This window comes from Mesocricetus auratus, unplaced genomic scaffold, assembly GCF_017639785.1.
Source record: "Mesocricetus auratus isolate SY011 unplaced genomic scaffold, BCM_Maur_2.0 Super-Scaffold_100003, whole genome shotgun sequence".
NCBI classification, from domain to species: domain Eukaryota; kingdom Metazoa; phylum Chordata; class Mammalia; order Rodentia; family Cricetidae; genus Mesocricetus; species Mesocricetus auratus.
The window spans coordinates 42,269,020-42,292,728 of NW_024429188.1; the positions used below are offsets into that span (position 1 = coordinate 42,269,020).

General features: G+C 40.5%; 2 protein-coding genes across 2 annotated transcripts in view; one reads left to right on the top strand and one right to left on the bottom strand.

Annotated features, from left to right (window-relative positions):
* Positions 1 to 21,477, bottom strand: part of Asb12 (ankyrin repeat and SOCS box containing 12) — a 95,325-nt gene extending 73,848 nt beyond the window's left edge. Inside the window, exons 1-2 of the mRNA XM_040744215.1 lie at positions 21,394 to 21,477; positions 17,503 to 17,567 (exon numbers count right to left, since the gene is read on the bottom strand). The gene's annotated coding sequence lies outside the window, so the exon portion shown is untranslated. The remainder of the gene's footprint in view (positions 1 to 17,502; positions 17,568 to 21,393) is intronic.
* Positions 21,478 to 21,784: 307 nt separating this feature from the next.
* Positions 21,785 to 22,246, top strand: LOC101832130 (profilin-2-like). Its single transcript, XM_005081217.1, has one exon. It carries the CDS (start codon positions 21,785 to 21,787, stop codon positions 22,244 to 22,246), a length of 462 nt encoding a protein of 153 aa, XP_005081274.1.
* The last annotated feature ends 1,463 nt before the right edge of the window (positions 22,247 to 23,709 follow it).

The following is a 23,709-nucleotide window of genomic DNA, read 5'->3' on the forward strand; positions in this document are numbered from 1 at the left end:
AGAAGTTATGTAACTTATACAAGTTTTAAAAAGAGGTAAATATTCAGGTTAGTAATAGAGCTCTAAACTGTACAATCTTAAAATATACTATTCCATACATATGAACCATGTATTACTTGTTGTAAATGAGGTATGTGCACAAATTTGGCTAGTGAATAAGTTAAGATTAAATTATTGCTCATCACATCTTGTACACTAAGCTAAAACTACCTTTAAATTAGGAATGTTTAATCCTATATTTTGTTTGTGTATCTTATTTTAGAAGCTCTTATGACAAAGGAATACAATTACTGAATTGGCTACAGATTCAAGAGAATAACCCTTATCAAACTAAAGATTGTCTTTAATAAAGTTTTTTTCAATAATAGAGATGTAGCCAAAGAAAAAATTAAAGTGTTAAATCAAAAGCCCATTATTGGATGGTGGGTATTTTGTGGAATTAGGAACTCTGAGATATGAAGTAGGTTTACAGGTTATTATTGTTGTTGTTGTTGAGCATCCAATCTTTAAATTTTTATTTATTTACTTTTACATTCCAACTGCAGCCTTCTCTACCTCCTCTCCTTTCACTCTCTCCCCCACCTCCTCTCCCCTGAAATCCATCCCTCCTCTGTGTCTACTCATAAAGAGACAGACCTCCCATGGGCATCAGGGAAGCTTGATATCATATCAAGCTGCTATAAGACCAAGCACCTCCCCCTGTATTCTGGCCTGGCAAGGCAGTCCAGCATGAGGAATAGGTTATGAGACAGGCTATCATTTTTTACAATTTTTTAAAAATTTACCTAATCAATAGTTTTGTCCTATCTTCATTCATAATCTTCTCATATACACAGATTCACTTTAAAGTATTATTTTCAGGATACATGCATAAAACATAAAAAATAATAAGTATAAAATTCAAAGTAAAGCTCTATAGCTTCAAGATACCTAGCCCAATAGTACAGAAGTTCATTGAAATGTAGATACTTTGGGTATAGCTAATTTCATTGGGTGATGTTCTTTATTTGGCAGTTCTTTACAATAAAGTTTAAATATTTTATAATTCATTTTAATGCATTTAATTAAATATATTAATATATAAGGATTTCATATTTATCTCCATTACTTAATATTTCCTTTTTGTCTGGCTATGAGTCATTTTAAAGATTTACTATTTGAAATAATGTCTTAAGAAATCCCCAAATTAGACAAAACCATTTTTTCTTTTTTTCTCAATGTAATTTTTATTTGAATTAGAAACATGCTTGCTTCACATGTCGATCACAGCTCCCTCTCCCTCCCCTCCTCCTTTGCCCCTCTACCAGCCTCCCCTAGCCCCCACCCAATCCCCACACCATTCCCCAGGGAGGGTGAGGCCCTCCATGAGGGATCTCCAGAGTCTGTCACTTCATCTGGGGCAGGGCCTAGGCCCTCCCACATATGTCCAGGCTGAGAGATGTTCCCTCCATATGGAATAGGCTCCCAAAGTTCATTTGTATGCCATGGTAAAAGTGTTCTACTACCCAAGGCCCCAGAGATTACTGAGGTCTTCTCACTGACACCCCATTCAGGGGAGTCTGGATCAGTCCCATACTGGCCTCTCAGCCATCAGTCTGGGATCCAAGAACTCCCCGTTGTCATGTCCACTGTCTCTGTGGGTTTCAACAGCATGGTCTTGACCCCTTGGCTCATCACTCCTCCTTCTCTGTCACTGGGTTCCAGGAGTTCAGTTCAGTGTTTAGCTGTGGATATCTGCCTCTGCTTTCATCAGTTACTGGATGAAGGTTGTAGGATGCATATAAGATAGTCGTGAATCTCATTATCAGGGAGGGGCAATTAAGGTAGTCTCTACACTATTGATTAGTCTGCCAGTTGCTGTCATCCTTGTAGATCTATGGAAATCCCACTAGTGTTATCTCTCTCCTCAAACCTATAATGACTCCCTCTATTATAGTATCTCTTATCCTGGTCTCCTCGATTCTTCCCCCAACTCAACGATCCTCTCTTCTCCTCTTCTCCCCCTCTCTTTTTCCTGGTTCCCTCTCCCCTCCCCCCATGCTACCTTTCTCTTCTCATGAGATCTTGTTTCATTCCCCTTCTCTGGGGTATCTTGCATATCTCTCTTGGAAACCTTCCTGTTTTCCAGACTCACTGGCAATGGGATTGTAGGGGGGCACTCCCCTGATCCACATCTAAAGTCCATATATGAGTGAGTACATATCATGTTTACCTTTTTGTGACTGGGTTACCTCATATCAGGATGGTTTCTTCTGGTGCCATCCATTTGCCTGCAATTTTCAAGATTCCATTGGTTTTTTTCTGTACCACATTTTCCTTATTCACTCTTCAGTTATGGGGCATCTAGGTTGCCTCCAGGATCTGGCTATTATAAATAGTGCTGCTATGAACATAGTGGAACAGGCATGCTTGTTGTATGAATAGGCATCTTTTGGGTATATGCCTAAGAGTGGAATTGCTGGGTCTTGTGGTAGACTGAGTCCCATTTTCCTGAGGAACTTCCATACTGATTTCCAAAGTGGCTGAACCAGTTGGCACTCCCACAAGCAATGGAAGAAAGAGTGTTAACCTTTCTCCAGCATAAACCATCATTGGAGTTTTTTAGTTTAGCCATTCTGACAGGAGTAAGATGATATATCAGAGTTGTTTTGATTTGCATTTCCCTAATGGCTAAGGATGTTGGGCACTTTCTTAAGTGTCTCTCAGCCATTTAAGAGTCCTCTTGAAAATTCTCTATTTAGTTCTCTAGTCCACTTTTTAATTGGATTCTTTGGTGTTTTGGAAACTTGCTTCTTGAATTCTTTGTAAATTTTGGAGATGAGCCCTCTGTCAGATGTGGGATTAGAGAATATCTTTTCCCATTCTGTGGGCTGCCTTTTTGTCTCATTGACTTTGTCCTTTGCCTTACAGAAGCTTCTCAGTTTCAGGAGGTCCCATTTATTAATTGGCGATCTCAGTGTCTGTGCTGCTGGTGTTATGTTCAGGAAGTGGTCTCCTGTAGCAATTTGTTCAAGGGTACCTCCCACTTTCTCTTCTAATATGTTTAGTGTGGCTAGATTTATGTTGAGGTCTTTGATCCATTTGGACTTAAGTTTTGTGCATGGTGATAGACATGGATCTATCTGCAGTCCTCTACATAGCAGTTTACAGTCATACCAGCACCATTTGTTGAAGATGCTATCTTTTTTCCATTGTATAATTTTAGCTTCTTTGTCAAAAAACAGGTGTTCATAGGTGTGTGGGTTAATATCAGAGTGTTCAATTCGATTCCATTGGTCTACCTGTCTATTTTTGTGCCAATACCAAGCTGTATTCAGGACTGTAGCTCTATAATAGAGCTTTAAGCCATGGATGGTGATGCCTCCTCATGTTGCTTTGTTGTACAGGGTTGTATTGGCTATTCTGGGTCTTTTGTTTTTCCATATAAAGTTGAGAATTGTTCTTTCAAGGTCTGTGAAGAATTGTGCTGGGATTTTGATGAGGATTGCATTGAGTCTGTAGATTGCTTTCGGCAGGATTGTCATTTTTACTACATTGATCTTACCTATCCAAGAGCATGGGAGATCTTTCCATTTTCTGGTGTCTTCTTTAGTTTCTTTATTTAATGATTCAAAGGTCTTTCACTTGTTTGGTTGGCATTACCCCAAGATGTTTTATGTTGTTTGTGCCCATTGTAAAGGGTGATGTTTCTCTGATTTCTTTTTCAGCCCTCTTATCGTCTGTATATAGTAGGGCTACTGATTTTCTTGAGTTGACCTTATATCCTGCCACTTTGCTGAAGGTGTTTATCAGCTGTAGGAGTTCCCTGGTAGAGTTTTTTGGGTCACTTATGTAAACTATCATATCATCTGCAAATAGTGAAAGTTTGACCTCTTCCTTTCCAATTTGTATCAACTTGATCTCCTTTTGTTTGCATATTGCTCTAGCTAGAACTTCGAGTAAAATTTTGAAGAGATATGGGGAGAGGGGACAGCCTTGTCTTGTTCCTAATTTTAGAGGAAATTCCTTGAGCTGCTCTCCATTCAGTTTTATGTTAGCTGTTGGTTTGCTGTATATACCTTTTATCATGTTTAGGTATGTTCCTGTTATCCCGGATCTCTCCAAGACCTTTATCATGAAGGTGTTGGGATGTTGCCAAAGGTTTTTTTTCAGCATCCAGTGCGATGACCATGTGACTTTTGTTTCTCAGCTTATTTATGTGGTGGATTATATTAATGGATTTCCGTATGTTGAACCATCCCTGCATCCCTGGCATGAAATCTACTTGATCCTGGTGGATGAATTTTCTAATGTGTTCTTGGATCTGATTTGTCAGTATTTTATTGAGTATTTTTTCATCATTGTTCATGAGGGATATTGGTCTAAATTTTTCTCTTTCTTAGTTTTGTCTTTGTGTGTTTTGGGTATCAAGGTTGTTGAAGCTTCGTAAAAATAGTTTGGTAAAGACCCTTCTGCTTCTATTGCATGGAATACTTTGAGGAGAATTTGTATAAGCTGTTCTTTGAATTTCTGGTAGAATTCTGCACTGAAACCATCTGGACCTGGGCTTTTTTTTGGTTGGGAGACTTTTGATTATTGTTTCTATTTCCTTAGGGGTTATAGGTGTATTTAAATTGCTTATCTGTTCTTGATTTAATTTTGGAAGGTGATATCTACCCAGAAAATTGCCCATTTCCTTTAAATTTTCGAATTTTGTGGAGTACAGGTTTTCAAAGTATGACCTGATGATTCTCTGAATTTACTCAGAGTTCATTGCTATGTCCCCCTTTTCATTTCTGATTTTGTTAATTTGTATGTTCACACTCTGCCGTTTGGTAAGTTTGGATAAAGTTTTGTTTATTTTGTTGGTTTTCTCAAAGAACCAACTCTTTGTTACATTGATTCTTTGTATTGTTTTCCTAGTTTCTACTTTATTGTTTTCAGTCTTGAATCTGATTATTTCCTGGTGTTTACTCCTCTGAGGTGAGTTTGCTTCTTTTTTTTCTAGAGCTTTCAGTTGCGCTGAAAATTCTTTAGTGTGAGTATTCTCCAGTTTCTTCATGTGAACACTAAGTGCTATAAACTTTCCTCTTAGCACTGCTTTCAAAGTGTCCCATAAGTTTGGGTATGTTGTGTCTTCATTCTCATTGAATTCTAGTAAGTCTTTAATTTCTTTTTTATTTCTTCCTTGACCCAGGCTTGGTTCAATTGCACATTATTCAATTTCCATGAGTTTGCAGGGTTTCTGCAATTTGCGTTGTTGTTGAATTCTAACTTTAGAGCATGGTGGTCTGATAAGATACATGGAGTTATTCCAATTTTTTGTACCTGTTGAGGTTTGCTATGTTGCCAAGTATGTGATCAATTTTTGAGAAGGTTCCATGTGGCACTGAGAAAAAGGTATATTCTTTTGTGTTTGGATGGAATGTTCTATAGATGTCTGTTAGGCCCAATTGGGTCATAACTTATATTAGTTCATTTGTTTCCTTGTTCAGTTTCTGTCTGGTAGTCCTGTCTAGTGGTGAGAGTGGGGTGTTGAAGTCTCCCACTATAAGTGTGTGAGGTTTTATGTGTATTTGAGTTTTAGTAATGTTTCTTTTACGAACGTGGATGCCTTTGTATTTGGGGGCATAGATGTTCAGAATTGAGAGTTCATCTTGGTTGATTTCTCCTGTGATGTAAATGAAATGACCTCCTTCATCTCTTTTGATTGATTTCATTTTAAAGTCTAGTTTGTTAGATATTAGGATTGCTACCCCTGCTTGTTTCTTGTGTTCATTTGATTGGAAAATCTTTTCCCAAAGCTTAACTCTGAAGTAGCGTCTGTCTTTGAAACTGAGGTGTGTTTTTTGCATGCAGAAGGTTGGATTCTGTCTTCTAATCCATTCTGTTAGTCTGTGTCTTTTTATGTGCAAGTTAAGATCATTAATATTGAGAGATATTAGTGACCATTGATTGCTCATTCTTATTTGTTTTGGAATGGTTGTTGGTGGTGGAACTGTATGTGGATTTCCACCCGTTGTTTCTTTTGCCTGTTGGTAATGTGGGATTATCTATTACCTATGTTTTTCTGGTTGTAGTTAACTTTTTTGGGTTGGAGTTTTCCTTCCAGAACTTTCTGTAGGGCTGGGTTAGTTGGTAAGTATTTTTTAAATCTGGTTTTGTCATGAAATATCTTGTTTTCTCTGTCTATAATGATTAAGAGCTTTGCTGGTTATAGTAGTCTGGGCTGGCATCTGTGGTCTCTTAGTTTTTGTAGAATATCTATCCAGGACCTTCTGGCTTTCAGAGTTTCCATGGAAAGGCAGTGTAATTCTGATAGGTTTGCCTTTATATGTTACTTGACCTTTTCCCTTAGCTATTCTTAATATTCTTTCTTTATTCTGTATGTTTGGGGTCTTAATTTTTATGTGGCGATGGGACTTTTTTGTGGTCCACTCTATTTTGTGTTCTGTAAGCTTCTTGCACCTTCATTGGCATGTCTTTCTTTAGGTTGGGAAAGTTTTCTTCTATGATTTTGTTGAATAGAAAACCTTTTTTTCTAATACAAAAAAGAAGTGATGAGAACAAGAGACAAGAACTGGTCAGGGAGTTTAGGAGTAGGGACCACAAAAAGGAATAGTCTGAATCTTGCTCATGACTAGAAGCAGGAAATGTTCTGCCTTTCCTGAGGCTAGGAATGCCAGGAGGGAGGATTGCTATGTTATCTCTATGAGTCTAAATGAGCTTTAGCTCTCCTGTTATCAAAACTGAAAGGGGCCAGCCGACTTACTGCAAGGACAGGCCAAGTGGAAGAACCAGTTCATACCCTCCTCCTCATGACTCACACAGTGTTTAAAATGAAGAGCTTTGGAATCTGAAGACTGGATTTCCAAAGTGCAAAGGAAGAAATAATAAAGAAAATTCTTAGACAAAAGAAAATATCATGGCTAAGACAGGATATGTAGGTAAACATGATGTCTGAACATATATATTAATAATCCCAGATTCTGATGCTGGAAAAGTTTCAGAAAGACCCTCAGATGGCCACTAATTTCTCCGATCTCTGTCAAGGACCAAGGAGATCAAGAAGAAGTTTGAAAAGAACGGTTAATTGAAATACCAATGTATTAGTTTGTTTATTTGTATACTTTTGCCCACAAAAAACCTCATTTTGGTGATTTACACCATTGAAACTATATATATGATATGAAATATAAAACAAAGCCAAACGAACAATAATAGGCCTGTACTTCCTGCAGGACCCTCTTTACCTCCATACAGACTTGCTGTCTCTTGAATCTTTTTGTTAGCCTGGATGGTAATAATCTCGGTTTTCCAGACCTATCAATCGAAGTCTATAGCTGACTCTTTTTATACTTCTCTAATCTATTCCGTGTTAAACTGGGCAGTGGTGGTGCACACCTTTAATCCTAGCACATGGGAGGCAGAGGCAGGTGGATGTCTGTGAGTTCGAGACCAACCTGGTCTATAGAGCAAGTTCCAGGACAGCCTCCAAAACAATACAGAGAAACCCTGTCTCGAAAAAACAAAACAGAACAAAAATTCTATTAGCTGACAAAGAGTCCTATACTATTCACCAGTCTGGGAAAACTGCTGAACAAAGATGTAAAGTGGTCACAGTTTTCTTAAGACAATGGTAGCCATGTCAGAGTCTAGAGTTAGGATTTCAAGAAGTTATTCTTCATAATAATTTAGGGTTCAGCTCCAGTAATATAGAAGGGCTGAAGATGAACTTTTTGTTCTGGTTTTTTTTTTTGCTGTTGTTGTTGATTTGTTTTTTCATTTATTGCATCACCTGCTGGAAATTGGAAAACAATAGACCATCAAAAGGAAGGTCTGATCTCAGAAAGGCCAATTTATAACTAGACACACCGGGTTCACATCTCAGTGAGTACAAAGCTGAAACAAACACAACAAGATAACAGAGTGGAGACAGATTTATTACCTCCAGCAGGTCATAGAACAGTGCCCTCCAAGAACAAAGAGTGTTAAAGTATCTTTAGTCTCCCCACTGAGAAATCTCTCTAAGCATTTACAGACTAATAAAAGGAAAGTGCTTTAATAATAGTTGGCAAGCAGTTCTGGCTAATCCACAAAGGGGAACAGACCCTGAGCAGGAATCCCCCTCAACTTCTAGAGCCGCACAGCCCCAAGTTATGCTTTGAGCAATTAAACGTGTTTTAAGAGACAGAAATTCCAAAGTTTGGTTGATTGTACAAACGGAAAGATTTACAATGTAAAACTATCGCCATGGTTATCTTGAGACAGAGCAGGGCTGCTCTTCTGGGGCAGCTGGTAACCAGGCTCACCCTGCCTGCCTGCAGTATAATGCTGTTCCTGATAAGCCGCACAGCCTTGATTAGTGGCTGTCTGGCAGGGTTGTCTAAACTGCCTGACAAAAGCAGAGTACCACTTCAGCTAAGCTTTAACTTTTGTGTAACTTAGTATTCTCTAAGCAAGTCTATTGGCAAATTCTTTATAAAATGGCTTTATCACTTCAAGAGAACATCAGCGTTTTATTTAGAGTCTATATATACTCACTTGGGAGTTAGCCCGTTCTTTGAGCAGGCTCAGAGGAAAGGCACTGGTGTCTAAGCCTCATGGCCTGAGTGCAAACCTTGGGATCCACATAGTAGAAGGAAAGAACCCCCGAGCCTGCAAATTGCCCTCTGCCCTCTCCATGCACACTGAAGCACACAAGCATCCCCATAAACACATACGAAGTAAATAAGCAAATGTAAAAACATGAACATTAAAGTAATAGACAGCAATGGCTATGTGCTCGCTCAGCTTGCACCATAAAACTTTGGCTGAAAATAAAGGAAAGGGTTCTTTGAAAGTGCAATGCCGCTGAAGGTACCATCTCTATTCAGTGGCTAGCACAGCTAACCTAATGAAACCACAATGGACTTCTTCATGCTATATTCCAGTTAAACACAAATTTTAAAAATGCAAAGCAAACTAATTTTTCCTGAAAATACAAAATTCCAGTCAACCTGCATCAGAGTAGTTTTTCTTTCTTTTTCTTTTCTCCCATTTCTTTGTTTCTTTGTTTTCATCATACAAAGCCCTCTGTCCTCTTGTTGCCTGGGAGATCTTATTCTGTTTTGTTTAATAGAGACTCTTCTATTCATGAATTAGATCTATGCTTGGTGTGATTGTGCTCAGGAGGCACGTCTTCTAAAAGGAATTGATTCTGAGGAGTACATGTAACTAAAAGTCCAGCAACGGCTTACATCTCTTCACTTGTGTTGTGGTTGCCTCCTTTGTCTGAAAGCACAGAGACTGTCCTTAACCTCTTTTCCAGTCACTCTGGATCCCCAGAATAGCAGAATCTCCCCACAGAGGACTCTTAGACTCTGTCTCCCAGATGAAGGCAATTATTTGTGATGGGAAGGCCACAAACTAAAAGAGGGGTAACCATGTATACCCTGAATCAACATGAACTACCTTGGGACACCTTGAAGGAGTAGACCTTGACCAGGATGGCTTCATTATGCATACTTCTTGTTCTCCATTTGTAGAGAGCTGCGAAGTGCCGCACCCTTAAGATGGTGCTGGCTTCCGCCTCTGCTAGCCCGATAGCAAGTGCTCTCTGTGATAAACAACTCCTTATTTGGTCAAGGCTGGATATCTGGCTTGCTTCCTCGTATGTGGACCTATCTGCTGTCGCCACATGGCTTACCGGGGTTGGCCGCCCAAGGGCCTTTTTAAGCTGTGGGCGGGCACTCCCTGGGGTCAGAAGATTTGTTCAAGGTCCTGAATAAACTGCTTGTGAGAAGGATTCCTGAGTCGCGTCTTCCTTGCTGGTCGAGGTGGTCGTGACATCCATTGAAACCCAAAACTTCTCTGCTAGTACCCTGATGAAGGACTCAGGAATTCCATATCCCCTTCTTAATTCCCCTTCTTAATGTCTGTACTTGTTGGGATCAGGCAGTGCTCTACTTTACATTACCGCATATTGTACGAAAAATGTTCTGTTTTGTTTTTTTCAGGATGTGCATTGCCCTAAGAGATTCTATTTTCCAAGCAGCAGGTGATTGCAGCCCCTGAGCAGACCCAGAAACAGCACCATCTGTCGGGCATCACCTATCTAATACAGACTAATAAGTGACCTTTTCCTGAGAATAGAAACAGAACCCAGCTTGTAAGTTTACTGAGGGGAATTGAGACTATAGGGACATAGTATATATGGGTATATTAAAAACCATTAAAGAAAAGAAACCAGGTACAAGAACTTACCAAGCATGACTATCAAGGAAAAAGTATGACTCCCTGACCTGGATCCCATAAAGTAACGGGCAGCTAACACTGTTCTAGAAAGCTCCAACATCAAACTATCTCCTGATACCTTGAGTATGTACTAAGGACTGAGGACTCCCCAACAATTCCTGGAACCTTACAAAACTCCACAGGGTAACCTGATGTTGATGCAGCCTAAAACGTCCTGCTCACTTAACCTGTTAGCCTGTCTTGCACTAGAATGGTTCAATCTTCATATACCAGTTAATCTCTGCAGTTTCACTCTCAAACTGGACTAAAATGTCTCCTGTAGCAGCTCTCTCCCAGAACTGGTCTGGTTAATTATCTTACCAATACAGACTCTCTCAGCTCAATTTTGAAACTTCTTAAACTCTGCTGTAGCCACTTTAACAAGTATTATTTAACCTATATATGTATGTGTGTGTATAATATTAAGGTATTATATATTTATATCATAAAATTATTTATATGCATGTTATACATCCATATATCATTATTTTGATATAGCAAATGATACATATAACATTTAAATGGAATATATGCATATAAATACATAGATATATTCACTGTGTGCTGTGTGATATGAGGAAATAATAGTAATTAAGACTGGGATAAAAGAACCTGCAATCACCTCAGCCAGGCTACTAAGGTATTTATATCATCAATCCAGTTTTACTTTTTCTTTTCCGAAAAAGGTAACTGGCATTGAACTTGACGTCTTCTTGTTCAACCTCCAGAGAGCTTGGGGTTACAGGTCTGAATCAGTATTGAAGTTGGATAAAGGGTAGGTAGGTCAATAACAGGTAAGAGAGCAAGTAAATAACAAGTGGCCAATTACAGAGGAAGGAAGAAAGGAGAGACGAGACCAAAGGAATAAGAAGTTAACAAAAGACCATTAAGGTCTGCTAAAAAATACTGAAAAGACTCCTAAGACTCAGGAGGTAATTGAGGGCTAGAAACTGAGTAAGGGAAAAAATTGGTTAGGGAGTAACACATGCTAACATTCAGATACAGGCTAGAGGAATGCAGAAAATAAAGTAAAAGCTGCAAAGTAGTGCTGCAAGAGAAACATGGATATAAAGCACTTGTCAGGGATGCATCGTGCAAGGGAACAGGTAAACACGATAGAAACAGGTGATAACTTCAGTCAAATGAATGTTAAAGAGAAATGTTGGGTTTTTTAATGTGTAGAAACAATGTATGTAATGTGTTGGGAGATATATGAAAAGGCCTGATAAGTGCATATTACCTTGTAAAACTATACTTTGACCTTCTTAAAACCTATTAACATGGTATCTTTAATTCTTGTAATTTTTCATAGTCTCAAAATAGTACTATTCATATATAAAAATTGATTCTAATTGAACTGAAATTTTAGATTGGATAGAATGGATTTTGAAAAGATTTCCTCTAGAAAGAAAAAATAATAATTATTTTATTTTATGGGTGACAAAATATATATTATGTAATATGTACAATACTCATAACATAAAATTATAAGCCAGGTCTATTGTGGGGTATTTGTACACCGTGTGAATGTGTATTTCTGTGAATGTTGCAAGAAAAAACTGAGCAGCCAATAGCTAGGCAGAGGTATAGGGGCAATTTCCGGGCAGAGAAAGGAAGAAGAGGAATCTAGGCACGCAGGAGATGCCAAGAGACACCGAGAGGAAACTGGGGGTACAAGATGGAAGAGAGGTAACACCACATGGTAGAATGTAGATTCATATGAATGGGTTAATTTAAGTTATAAAAACTAGTTAGGAACAAGCCTAAGTTACAGGCCAATATTTCATAATTAATAAGACATCTCCATTTTATTATTTGGGGGCTGACTCGTTACATATACCCTTAATCCCAACATTCCAACACTCGTTGGGTCGTTGGGTAGAGGCAGAAAGATTTCTGTGTGTTCAAGACCAGCCTACATAATGAATTCCAGGACAGTCAGGACTATGTAGAAAGATACTTTTCAAAAAGAACCCAAATAAATCAAATAAAATAAATGAAAATTAATTAAAATGTTTTGCAATAATAATCTCAAGTATGTCATAATGTACACTAAAATTTATTAGATTGTTATGCATTTACCTTTCAGGAATATTCTTATATACTGTACTGGGTGCTTATGTGTGTCATCTTGACACAAGCTAGAGACAGAGAAAGGAACCACTCAGTTGAGGAAATGCTTCCCTGAGATCCAGCAATAAGGCATTTTCTCATTTAATGATCAGTGTAGGAGGCCCAGGCCATGGTGGGTGGTGCCATCCCTGGGCTGCTGGGTTCTATAAGAAGGTGGACTGAGCAAGCCATAGGGAGCAAGGCAGTAAGCCTCTGCATCAGCTCCTAACTCCAGGATCCTGTCCTGTTTGAATTCCTATCCCAACTTCCTTCAGTGATGAACAGCAATGCTGAAGTGTAAATCAATTAAGCTTTTTCCTCCCCAACTTGCTTTTTGGTAATGGTGTTTCATCGCAGCAATAGAAACCCTAACTTAAACATATACAAATGGTAAGTTTAAGACTGTGATGCATATAAACTTACACATATCTTTGTCAAAGGTCTTTTCTTTAAACTTCCTTTTCATAATAAAACTCATAGCATATATAATCACCAACAGCATTAATTCTCAAAATCTAGGTAAGCTTACTCTCTATATAATAGAAATAGAAATGGCTATGTTGTTAACATCCACTAAAAATGACTTGAAATAACAATAAATACTATTTTACATTTTTGAGACAAATTTTAATTCAAAATTATGATACTGGAATACAAAATATATTGGTTGTTTACCTGACCTATCCTCTTTCAGGCAAAAAGGGGGTGAAGAATTTCTCAAGATTTTTATCTGTTCAATTTAAAATTTTAGAAAGGAGATCATTTAAAAAACGAACTGTTGGGGCTAGACAGGTGACTCAGTTAGCATGTTTGTTGCTTTTTGCAGAAGACCTGGGTTCAGTTCCCAGAACCCACATGGCAACTCATAACTATCTATAATTCCAGGTCAGGAGATCCATCACCTTCTAGTCTCAGTGGACACCAGGCACACACATGGTACATATACATACACGCACACAGACAAAACACTCATACACATAAAATAAATATAAGCAAATTAAACATACAAGCTTCTGGTGCCTGTTCAGCATGCTTAAAGCCTCAAGGATGACTAGGCTAGCCTGTGTATCTCTAAAATCAGGTCTTCTACTTAATTTATTTTGAAACATATTTTATATAATAAATTTGGAATAAAGAATGATTAGCACTATGAAAAATATTACCAACCAACAGTTTAACTGCTGCAGCCAGGGCCATGCAGATCTGAGTGGCCTAAGCTGCTACTCAATGCCATGGTGATGTCCAGGCCAGAGCTGCAGCCGATGGCCACTTCTGGGTCCATGAACCTATTGCAGCTGGGGTCTGTGAGCTGTCCAAGGTTCCTGTTACCACCAAAGTCCGTGTGGACATCAGAGGTCTGGGGACATGTTAGTGTCTGAGGGCCACACAGTAGCTGGGGCCATGCTGATCTGAGAGGCCTGCACTGCCACCTGAGAAAATGATTACATTCAGACCCAGCTGCTGCCGAGGACTGTTTGGGTCCATGGTCCTACCATGGCTGGGGTCTGTGTTGAAGTCTGAGGCCCATGTTGCCACCAAAGGTCACACAGAAGCCCAGTGTTGGGGCCAAAACCTTTGGCCATGTTGGTGTCTGGGGGCCATGCCACTACCAGAGCCATCCTGATCTGAGTGGTTAGTGCTTCCATGTTCCACCAAGAGCCAAGATGTCATCTGGGCCTAAGCTACTGCTGAGGACCATATCTGGGTCCACAATACAGCTTCAGCTGGGGTCTGTGTTGATGTCTGTGGCCTGTGTCACCTCAGGGGGCCATAGGAACCATGCATGATGAAATCAGAAGGTCATACTGGGCCAGTCCTGCACTTTTCCATGGAACACCTGGCCCTGGCCCTCACTAGACACTGCAGCAAGAGAGCAGGCCCCAGGCCTCCCTGGAGAGCTAGACCTTATACTTGGTAGAACTGGCCCCACCCCTCACCCTAGGTGAGGGAGAACTGACCCTGATGGCATGGGCATAGGGGAGCTGGCTACACCTCACATTTGCTTGAGTGAGGCAGCCTCAGTGGACTGTACTGACTAGCTCACCCTAGCATCTACCCTATCTAAGACCTACTGGAGCTCATGAACGGAGTGGTCCTGTGGAAAAATACCCACAAAATCCCCATGACTCAGGACAGCTTTGGGATATCCCAGAAGAGTTTAAGTGAGGATCCAATGATGAATGTGTACCAGAAACCAGAGGCCTTGAACCAGACCAGTGACTCATTGCAATGAACATTTGATAATTAAGCTGATTGAACAAAAAGGTAAGGTGTACTATGTGCCACCATGATGAATGAAGAGGTGTTGGACATGTGGGAAAGAGGATATGAAGAGGTTTTTCATTCTTTGGTTTTGTTTGCTTGATTGCTTTGTTTTGTTTTGATTTTTTAAAATTATCTTGGACTACAGGAGTGTGGGAACACCAGACCTTGAGCAGAGACCCACTTCCCCATGGCCTGGTAGTAGGCAGCTGTAAGACAATGTTTACTAAAACATGTTTACTAAAAACAATACAATGCCCGGGGCAATAAGTTTCTGGAAAAGGCCTGCCCACGGAAACCGCCCTGACCTCCACCTTGTCCAAAGACTAACCGCACCTTCAGACCCACACACATCTACCTCTGGTGTCAGAGCAGAACCAGCCAGGGAAGAGGAGAGAGCAGAAGCTTCTCTGGTGGGAGCCTTTCTTAGGAAGTTTTCTTGAACCTTTTTGGGGCCTGCTTAAAGTTTTCTTTATGTCGTTGAACGAGTCTCTGTGTTGTCAATCCCCGACACCCTCCACACGTTCTCGGACACAGGCCGCGCAGCAGGCGTGACACAGGAGTGAGGGATGGACATGGAGGACTTGGAGGTGAGCAGAATTGGGGTGTATGATGTGAAATTCCCAAAAAAATCAATAAAGAAATGATGTTTAAAAATTGATAAATTCGCAGAGCTTCCCATCCCGGTAGGAGCCAAGCACCCCATATCCCAGGTCTTCTCTTCCACCAACGAGACCAGGGGACCAGCGGGTCCGGCAATGGGACCAGAACCAGAACTGGGACGAGGAATAGAAGAACTACCAGAGTATTGGACTTGCTTGCACCCACCGAAAGGGAACTCTGGTCCCCTACCACCAGACCAGTAAGGGGCTCTTTCTTCACCCACTAGAAAAAGAGATGGGAAAGAGACAAAACAAAAACACACTCAGCAACAGAAAAACAAATATGACACCACCAGATTCTAGAGACTCCACACCAGCAAGACTCCAACATTCCAATGCAAATGAAACAGAAGGGAATGGCCTTAAAAACAACTTCATGAAAATGATAGAGGCCCTAAAAGAGGATATAGGAAAATCCCTCAAAGAAATGGAAGAAAAAATAAACCAAAAAATGCAAGAAATCGAAGAAAAAACAAACCAAAAAAGGCAGGAAATGGAAGAAAAAGCGAACCAAAAAAGGAAGAAAAAACAAACCCAAAAATGCAAGAAATGGAAGAAAAACATTTTAGTCTCCTCTATTGAGAATTCTCTATTTAGTTCTGTAGCCCCCTTTTTAATTGGATCCTTTGGTGATTTGGAGACTTGCTTCTTGAATTCTTTGTAGATTTTGGAGATCAGCCCTCTGTCAGACGTGGGAATAGCGAATATCTTTTCCCATTCTGTGGGCTGCCTTTTTGTCCTGTTGACTGTGTCCTTTGCCTTGCAGAAGCTTCTCAACTTCAGCAGGTCCCATTTATTAATTGTCAATCTCAGTGTCTGTGCTACTGGTGCTCAGGAAGCAGCCTACTCACTGACATATGGATTTTAGACATGAATCAGGGGAGTGCCAGCCTACAATCCCACTGCCAGAGAGGCAGAGAAACAGGAAGGACCCTAAGGGAGATATACATGGTACCCCAGAGAAGGTGGAAGGAGGCAAGATCTCCTGAGCAGATTGGGAGCACAGGGAGACAGGGGGTGGAGAAGAGGAGGGGAGAGGAGGACACGGGAAAGCAGGAAGGTTGAGCCAGGGCAAGAGCAGAGGAGAGAAGGATGAGAGATACCATAATAGAGGGAGCCATTTTAAGTTGGAGGAGAGATCTGGCACTAGTGAGATCTTCACAAATCTACAAAAATGACACCAACTGGCATTAAGGCTACCTTAAATGCCATTCCCTCATATTGAGATTAATGACTACCTTATATGCCATCCTAGAACCCTCATCAAGTGGTTGGCGGAAGCAGAGGCAGACACCCACAGCTAAAAAACCGAAATGAACTCCTGGAACCCAGTTGCAAAGAGGAGTGATGAGCAAAGGAATCAAGACCAGGCTGGCAAAACCCACAGAGGCAGCTGACCTAAACAAGGATGAACACATGGACCCCAGACTGATGACTGAGAGACCAGCATGGGACTGATCCAGACACCCCCATCCCCAAACCTGGGTGTCAGAGAAGAGGCCTCAGCAACTTATGGGACCTTGGAGAGTAGATCAGTATTTATTCTTAGCATACAAATGGACTCTGGGAGCCCATTCCACATGGAAGGATGCTCTCCCATCCCCCTGGACACAAGGTGGAGGACCTAGGTCCTTCCCAGGATTATAAAACAGACTCTGAAAATTCCTCATGGAAGGCCTTACCCTCCCAGGGGAACAGAAGGGAGATGGAGTGAAATGGAGGCTTGGGAGAAATAGGAGGCCGGGGGAGAAGGGGAGGGAAAGGGAACTGAGAGTAATATGTGTAAAAAGTTAAAAATAAATAAGTAGTTCTAAAGGTTGAGCAGGCTTCAAACAGGTGTCAACTGAGTTGGTAACGCTACCTCTTGTATTTCTTCCCTCAGTTGAGCTGAGCTAGGTGCACTGAGCTTTACCTGCTTTCTTTCTGATTGCCAGGCTAGAACTGGAGGCATTTTCAAATCCATACACTTGATTTGAGGGCAGAATGGGGATCTGGGCAGCCTGTTTGTAGACAGGCAGTATCCAAAGGAGGGAGGGGGAAAGGAAATAAATGTTGAAGAAGGAAGCTTTCCAGGGTGGTGCAGCACCATAAAAGGAAGGTATTTAGTAAAGGCGACTACCAATCTAGGAAACTAAGGTGAAGATAGTGAGAGATACCAGCTTGGATTTGTAAGGCGCCAGACGGCAATTTCAGTAAAGTGGCAAGTACTCACCAGGTATGTTACAGACTGGAACAGGAAACCACCCTTTTCAGCTTCACTCAGCTCCCAAGTGGGTCCTGAGGAGGAGAGCACAGTTTGGCTGAGTGGGGCTGTAGGTTCAGAAAGCGAACCCAGATGCAGGAGTTGGAAGTGCGAGTCAGAGAGCAACCTGAGAAGCATAGAGGAGTGTGCCCGAGCAGCAGGGAGTCCAAGCTGATTCTTTTCCTTACCTTGGGCACCAATAAAGGGTTCACGAATATCAATGCTGCCAGCAGAAGCCCGCTGCTGTTTCTCTAGCTGCTGCCACCTCTTATCCAGGGCTTTCTTAGCCTTGCTCCTGATCAAAGTTGCATCTCCCGATACTAACAAAAACTCCTATCAAGATACTTAGTCCACATCTATACCAGCATCTTACTTTCTGGCAAGTGCATTTTTATTTTGCTAGTTAAGTACTCTGGTTCAGGCTCGAAGTTTGGCACAGTTCTTAAGACTCCAGACTCCAAGTCTGGAGATGTAGCAGCATTCACAAGGCCCTGGATTCCACCCCAGTACTGCATAAAACCAGTCATGGTGGTGAATGCCTGCCTCCCCCACAACACTTAGGAGGTGAAAGCAGTAAAACCAATAGTTCAGGTCATCGTTGACCACATAGCAAATTGTGACTGTTTCAAACAACAGAATTGGAACCACGGATTTGATTGGTGCAGCTCTTTTTGCACTGCTATCGTTGTTACAAGTGCATGACACTAAGCAACAGGTCATCTTATGCTGGCAGCTGGGCTTCTAAAGAGCCTTTCTGTGATGAAACCTTGGTCTAGTCACTATTGAATAATTTTTGAATGACAGGAAGGGCTCTTCAATTTCCTACCTTCAAATGTCTGCTGTCATCTCCCTAGTCCAAACCTGAAGAAGAGGCTCACATGTTTCACTGTTCAAACCTCAAAAGAATTATCTATTTACCATCTTTAGTAAATAATAAACTCACTTTCCTAATCATTTTCTTTACTCGGTCTTCTGTATCCATTCAACTCTAGTTTCTTAATACACTTTCCTCTTGGTACTTAACTTTCTTTTGCAAGATTGAGTGGTATTCAACATGCTTTCTTCCTTTAGCTTTTGTCATAAAGCAGACTCACTGTGCATGCACATCCTCGAGTGACCCTTCCCTTCAGCTGCCCAGCTCTTCTACAAATTCAACTCTTATTCTTTGGTAGGGAATTCCTAAATTTATATCTCAGATCCTGTGAACTCAATCTAAGAGTTCTGTTTATGTATCCCTGGTAGCTCACTAAAGATAGGGTAGCTCACATCAAACTCTAGTTTCCCTTCACATCCCCCTTTGACTTCTTCATTCTCCTACCTCTGCCATCTGCTGTTCCTCAAGTGTAACTTTTTCATACCACCACATTTCTAGTTGATCAGTGAAAAAATGGTTTTGGAGTTGTTTGATATAATGAAAAGGGTATATGAAGACTGCTTTCTGTGTTTTCAAGTTGTGTGTGTGTGTGTGTGTGTGTGTGTGTGTGTTATCATGTTATCATGTATGTGTGAATGGGTACATGTATGTGGAGGTCAAAAGATAACCTCAGATGCCACCTATTTTATTTTTTTAAGGTCTGGAATGGACCTCTGTCTCTGGACCCAGATTACAATTGAGCAATGCCACGTCTGGCTTCTTTGTATGTGGGTTCTGAGGACCAAAGTACATTCCTAAACTTGCTTTACAAGCACTTTGCCAACTGAGCTACCTCCCCAGATCCCCTTTTTGATATGTTTCCTTGCTTGTTCGTTTGGGCTTTTGCTTTTGAGACAGGGTCTTGGGTACTACAGGACATCTTGAATGTTTTGTACTTGTGTGGAAGAAGGGGATAGAAATAAAAATGGCCTAAGTAGTTCAAATTATCTCTTTTATGGGCAATAATCCATACATGAGAGTGGAGTTGCTGATTTACTTCTTATTCTCTGAATAGCTTTGTTGTTGATGTTGCTATATGTTTACTCAGTTTCAAACCATGTAGTCTGTTTGGATCTGAAAGGCTCGATTTTCTTGCCTTAAGATCCCAAGTACTGGTATTATAAGCCTACACTATCACAACTAATTTTTAGTATTTTGGAATTGGGGATTAAGGATTAACATAGTTTCAGAGGCAACACACATATGCAATCCATAGCACAGTTGTTCAGACTCTAATCCTTAGATATATTATCTTTCTCTTGTTTTATATGGGACACAGCCTTTGAAATGTGCTCCAAATCTAATCATTTTCCAACTTGTATCCTGACCCAGGACTCAGGACTTTTTAGCTGGGTTGAGCATGTTAGCTGGTCTCTTTGCTTTGGCTCTAGTCCTCATAGAATCTATTTGCTGCACAGTATCTTTTAGTCTCTGTAGTATGTTATTATTTTGAAAAAATATTATAATGGCTCCCCATCTCTATATACAAGCAAAATGCTTAATCACAGACAATGAAGATATAAATAGGAGTTCTACCTAGTACCTCTCAACTGCATCTTCCATTACTCTTTTCTCTCTTTCGTTGTCATATTGAATTCCTTGCCATTTCTCCTAAGGCCTTTACATTTGCTATTTCTTCCTGAGAAGGATTTTTCTTCCCTCTCATATGTACATATTTGTTTACTTATCTATATCAGATCTCTGTCCAAATGTTACTGTATCAGAGAATCCTTATCCAAATATTATAAAAAACAAAGCCATTCCTGATTCTCTAACATTCACTATTTTCTTTGTGTCAAAGAAAATAGTGAATGTTAGAGAATAGTGATAAAATAGAGATATATCTGTCGTTTGCTACTGATTTTTCTTTCTGTTAAATCATGTTCATGAAAACTGGATTTTTCCAAAGTCTGGAACAAGTGTGGCTTGCAGTAGTTAGTAGCATGTAGTAATTAGTAAGTACTTACTAAATGAATGAATGAATTTTCAGAGCTGCCACAGATTTTGACATTGTTGTTCATATTCAGGCATCTGTACTGGCCTGTCTTTGGGGTTCTGACAGGATATGCCCTCATCTGCAGACACTAAGACTACCACCTGTGCATATTCACTGTGTTCCCCTTTAAAAGGGCCCTGCCCACTCCCCACCCTTCTCTCTCTTTCTTTCTCTCCATGTCTCTGTTCCGTTCTCTCTCTTCCTCCCCCTCTCTCCCCTTGTTTACTCTGTCCTGCTGCTCCTGTCTCCAGAGGCCAGTCTCCCCTCTTCCCTTTCCCCCTTTTATGATCCTTTTCCCCGATTTAAAAAATATCTCTGCTTGAACCTTATCTCAACACATCTTTCTCTTGTACAGTGCTTTTTCTTAAATTACAACAACTGTTACTATTAGTGGTTCCTTATAGTGGTTCTCTTTAAGGCAAATTGAAGCAGAATGTCTTACCAATGAATGTAGGAAAGTCAAAATTCAGAAATGGCCCCTCATGTGAGTAGGAAATCCAGGGAATGAATGAGAAAACTTAGAAGAAAATGCAGGGTTCCTCAAATATTTCCAGTACGAGATAATCTTTTCTTTCTTTTGGAAAGTCAGTTACATGACTCCTGTGGTTTGTCTATTTAATTCACTACTCGAATGCTTAGGAAAGTGCTTGGCACATAGTAAACACTTGATACTAGCTGAACAAGTGATGAGAATAAACTTTCCTAAATTTATAGCTAGTGTAGATTAGAGGGCAAAATAAAGGCTAGAAGAAGCAGATAAGAGTGTGATAGTGTTGTCCCATCAGAAGATGTAAACTGGTAAGCATGTAATGTTTTTTCACTTTATACATAGTGCTCAGGTTCCTGAAAGATAAGACCATATGTTAAATACTATTTATTACAGTAAATTTCACCTGTCTTGCTTTACACTCAAGTTTACCATTTAGTTATTACATATATGCCTTCCACTTACCTATTGGAAGCTGGTGTTCTTCCCATAGTAATTGGGAGAATAAGTTGGTTTACTCCATCCCCTTATCTTACTGACCAGAGAGGCAGCCCCAGAATGCTACTGCCAGAGGTTTCTAATGATGTAGTGAGTGATGACTGTCATAAAAGTCATAAAGCCATAGTGACATCACCGCCCCTTCAAAACCAGCACAGGAAGCTTGGGGCACAACTTCATCCTAGACCTCCACTACCCTGCTGCTCAGAGAACACTCAAGAAACAGTGGAGGTTGTTTTTTTATCTTCTGTCAGTCTTAGCTAGTCAAACTTCTTGAGCCAACTATCAACAAACTTTCTGTGAGAATCAACCTTCTAGGAACTCTATATTCACCTTATAAAGACTGCGTTCTTCAATTATGGAGCGCACAGAAGGCTCCAGCCAGGACATCTGGCAAGACTGTATCAGATTGTTCCTCCAAACTGAGATTTGCAGTGATGCAGCAGTTGTCACCAATTGTCCCCCCTGGATACTAGCTTCTTCCCCAGAAGGCAACTTTATTCAGATGACCCAGGAAGAAGTTCAGACCTTACTGGCAAAAGATGAGAGAGAAAAACTGTTTCTCCACGGAGTCACCCTTGCTGGAATCAAATGCCTGTTGATCAGAGACAACCTGTTCACTGAGGGCAACAACAGCATGGACCTGCGCACCAAAGGTCAAAGTAGAGGAAGCCAGGCAGTAACAGTGATTCAGATGGAATCTGTGTACCTCGTGGTGATGGGAAAGAAGGGGACAGAAGGAGGACCTCTCAATCTCAAAGCTTTTGAGATAGCAGGCTACATGAGAGAGGCCATTCTTCAACAAATTGCCCGTTGCTAAGCAAATAAAATGACCTGATGTTTGACCTGCAATTTGAATTCAGTTTTATATATTTCACCTGGTAAATTAACTTATTCTTGAGGAATTAAGAAGACTCCATACATGATTTTAAGTCATGTAAATGTCTTTGAGAATGGAGACAGGAATGTAGCTTGAAGAGTTCCTTATGACCAGTGGTTCTCAACCTTCCTAATGTTGTAACCTTTTAATACAGTTCTTCAGGCTGTGAGAACCTCCAACCACAAAATTATTTTCATTGGTAATTCATAACTATAATTTTGCTACTGTTATGAGTCGTAATGTAAATATCTGATATGCATGTTGTTTGACCCTTCCAAAGGGGTCGTGACTCATAGGTTGAAAACCACTGACTTGCTCCATCAGATTTCTAGGCCTTTTCTCTTTTACTTTGTTTGCATTTTTACATCTAAAATACAATCCTTCCCTTCACAGCTCCTTGTGAAGAGTAGTGGACTGGGAACACGAACATCTTGAATCTAGTTCTAACTTTTCTTACTGAGATTTCTCTTTTGGGATTTCAGTCTCCTTATCTATACAATGGCAAACACACCAAGAGTCTCAGGGTCCTTCAAGCTCTGGAAACAGAATTTTATATCAACAACAACAGCACACAGACAACACACACACACACACACACACACACACACACACACACAATTTCAAGAACAGCCTAAGCGTCATCTTGTCAAAGGTGTCCTCTCTGACCACCTTAACTGTTTGGACTAATCTTGGTTGAACTAAAGCACAGCAGCCTGGGTCGTTTCTTTGCCCTTAATCATACCCTATTCAATGTTCCTTAGATGAAGTTTTGGTGTTCCTTTCTACTTTGGGCATGCACATTTAATTTTATTTCCTAGCTTGACTACAATTTCCTTGATGAGAATGTCTTTAATTTTCCATTGCCTTCTTGGGATCCCAGCACGGGCATCTGACAGAGGCCCTCTTTTCAGGTATAAGGTCACTAACAAAGCAACCTTTATCTCTCGTGGGAAGAAAGTAGAGGCACTGGAGATAAATGGCTTTGCCGATTAGTTGTAATATCATTAGAAGACAGTCTTCGGTATCCAGATTCCCTACCTTAATTGGACCTTCAGACCACTAAGTCCCAATGAAAATAGCCTGGAAACTAGAAGGAAGCCCAGGTATATGTGTGTTTGGGAGGGGTGCACTTAGTAAAAAATCTTGTCCTTGTCAGCCAGAGAAACACTAACTGCTAGATCATGCTAGGTCCTAGTCTGTTGATACAGTAAAGTCTTCCTCTGAAATCTCAATGTGACTTGTATAAATATACCTGAAGTGAAGTGTAAAGAAACTGATGGAGCTCTTGTATTTCCTGAAGACATCAGGGAAAGGCAGCAATAGAAGATCCAAAACCAGAGCAGGGAAGTTTGAGTTATACTTGGAGGAATCATCTTTTCCCGGTCCACCCAGTGAGCTCATCT

What these genes read in the sequence shown, in the direction of transcription:
- LOC101832130 (XM_005081217.1), top strand. Translation starts at nt 21,785, where the DNA reads ATGGAGCGCACAGAAGGCTCCAGCCAGGACATCTGGCAAGACTGTATC.